The sequence below is a fragment of the Bison bison genome, unplaced genomic scaffold (assembly GCF_000754665.1).
Source record: "Bison bison bison isolate TAMUID 2011002044 unplaced genomic scaffold, Bison_UMD1.0 scf7180017864201, whole genome shotgun sequence".
NCBI lineage: Eukaryota > Metazoa > Chordata > Mammalia > Artiodactyla > Bovidae > Bison > Bison bison.
In genome coordinates, this window is record NW_011494773.1 from 1,317,449 (window position 1) to 1,319,731 (window position 2,283).

Sequence of the window (2,283 nt, forward strand, 5' to 3'; positions counted from 1 at the left end):
AGGAATTCCTCTGTGAGCAAGGGTGTCTGCAAAAATACCTGTCAGCGCAGCTGCGCCTTGCCTTCGGCTTTTGAGAGTCAGAGGGAAAGATAAACCAGAAGATACTAAAAAGAAACCAAAAGAACACTTAATGATACTGGAAAGGAGCTCACAATATATAATACAGTGCATTTTATTAAACAGTATGTATGGTAGAAAGATGTTAGATAGATAGGCAGGCAGATGAAAAAAAATGTACGTCAAGATGTTACCTCTGGGCGGTGGGATTGGACTATGGGTAATTTTTCATTTTTTTCTTTCTATTAATCTAAAATTACCTTAAAATGTGAGTAGCTACTATCTTTGAATGGAAAACAATGACATATCATTTTTAAAATACTCTAACACAGTACATCTCCATATGAGGATGTTCGAATGAAATAATGAGAATCCTATGAATTCCAGGAGCCTGCTCCGCCCGTCCCACTACATGGTTCTGGTTTGGTCTTTGGGTCTCTGAGCTGACAACAGCCCTCTCACATCCACAGAGCACCGTCTCCACTAGTCTCAGCAGGGGCGACCTCAAAGCTAAATAGTGCACATACATATGATCACCGCCCTATTCCCTCCATGCTGTGGAAACTTAACAGCCTCAGCAACTATCCTTCCGCCCTTGGGATGTGGACCGGCAGGACAGCCTGCTCCATCCGGGTGGGACAGACACGTGGGAAGCATCACGTGTGGTTCTGCCGGACCTCAGTCTGGGCAGGTGGAGGGTCGGAGGTGGGGCGGGAGACGGGGGTGGGGGGTTCGTACAGATGTTACAAAGCTCGTGGTGTCTCCTGCTTCTCCCAGAGCTATGCAGACCAAAACAAAATCTCCGTCCTGGACTTCTTCAGGAGCCTGAACCCTAGTGGAGAGATGATGATGCCTGTGGGCGAGTTCCGGAAAGCCATGATACAGGTAGGCGGATGCCTCGTGGCCGCAGGCACTAGGTGTGCGTGTGTGCACGGTGTGTGACAGACAGAGACACGCACGAGCATTTCACAGAGCTTCCCCGCTGGCTGTGAGGAGCCAGCTGGCCCACCTCCTCTATCGAGACCCAGAGGCACAGCTACACCTCCCTCCATCAGCCCCGACGTCGTTCTCTACCGCACGGCTGGGGGCCACTGATGACCCTCGATGCTGCCCAAAGACACACGTGCTTCATCTCCAAGGTCTTTCTCCCCATTGCATTTGGCTACTGGGCAGATTCCACACGGGAGTAGGATAAGAGACCACATCCCAGTGCCCCGGTATTTTACCTCAGGCTGTATCGTCTTGGCTGAAATCCCACACCTTCAAGTGCAGGATATGATGGAGGTGCTGAGGAACCCTTGAAATGCAAATGTGAACAGGTCTGGCTCCAGAGCATCCCTAGGAAGGATGGGCCCTGCAAGAATAGGACTCTGTGGGGGTCCAGAGTGGGGATAGGACCCTCGGAGCTGGGCCTGAAGAGGGCTGGCTAGACTCGGTACCAGGGAGGGAAGGATGAACCTCCCACACTGCAAAGTCACTGCCGCCCACTCCACCTGGACTCCCACCTCTTTCCCCGACAGGGCCCCCCAGATTGAAAGGAGAGGCTCGGGGGTCTGGGCAGTGACCCCTGGGTGTCGGGGGCACTTCTTCCTGCCCTGCAGGGTGTGTGGGTTCAGCTCCCTTGGATCTCTCAGTTGCCAGCTGTGGGCCCAAGGCGAGTGAGTGAAGCACTGTGGTGTGTGTGTGTATGTGATGGGGAGGTCGGGGGCGGGGAGCAGAGAGCTCCACTGACCTTGCATGTTCTGTCCACCCTCCTCAGCAGAACAAGGTCCCCATAAACCGGTACCAAGTCAGGGAGCTGATAAAGAAGCTGGGCGAGAAGACAGGCATGGTGGACTTCAGGTCAGCCCGGCCCCACTGCCCAGGCCTCTCTGGGCTGCCCCTCTGCCCCCCGGAAGGCCCCCAGTTCCGTCTAAGGCACCCTGGCTCCAGGGGCCATGCTGGAGCGATGGGGATGCATGGAGCAGAGGGCGAGGCCCTGGGGTGGGGACGGGGTGTCAGACAGACAGACGAGAGGACAGAGGCACCATGGGGAACTGCGGGTCATTCAACTCTGCTGGAGCGTAGGCAGCCAGGCAGGTGAGGAACTCCTTGAAGAGACCAACAAGGACCTTGACAATGATCATAACAGTGACCAACATCCATGGGCCCTTACCACATGCCAAGTACTCCACCAGACAGCAGACAGGTGCCCGGATTCTCACAGTACCCAACGGGCACTAGCGT

The 2,283-nt window shown here is 54.6% G+C and overlaps 2 protein-coding genes across 3 annotated transcripts in view; one reads left to right on the top strand and one right to left on the bottom strand.

The window, feature by feature from the left end:
* ANGEL1 (angel homolog 1 (Drosophila)) overlaps positions 1 to 2,283 on the bottom strand; it is a 68,521-nt gene that overhangs the window by 63,918 nt on the left and 2,320 nt on the right. The gene's annotated exons all lie outside the window — the stretch shown is intronic.
* The window catches only part of LRRC74A (leucine rich repeat containing 74A), a 39,926-nt gene that overhangs the window by 26,439 nt on the left and 11,204 nt on the right, over positions 1 to 2,283 (top strand). Inside the window, exons 12-13 of the mRNA XM_010844409.1 lie at positions 835 to 942; positions 1,817 to 2,040. Coding sequence (XP_010842711.1) covers positions 835 to 942; positions 1,817 to 2,040 — 332 coding nt within the window. The remainder of the gene's footprint in view (positions 1 to 834; positions 943 to 1,816; positions 2,041 to 2,283) is intronic.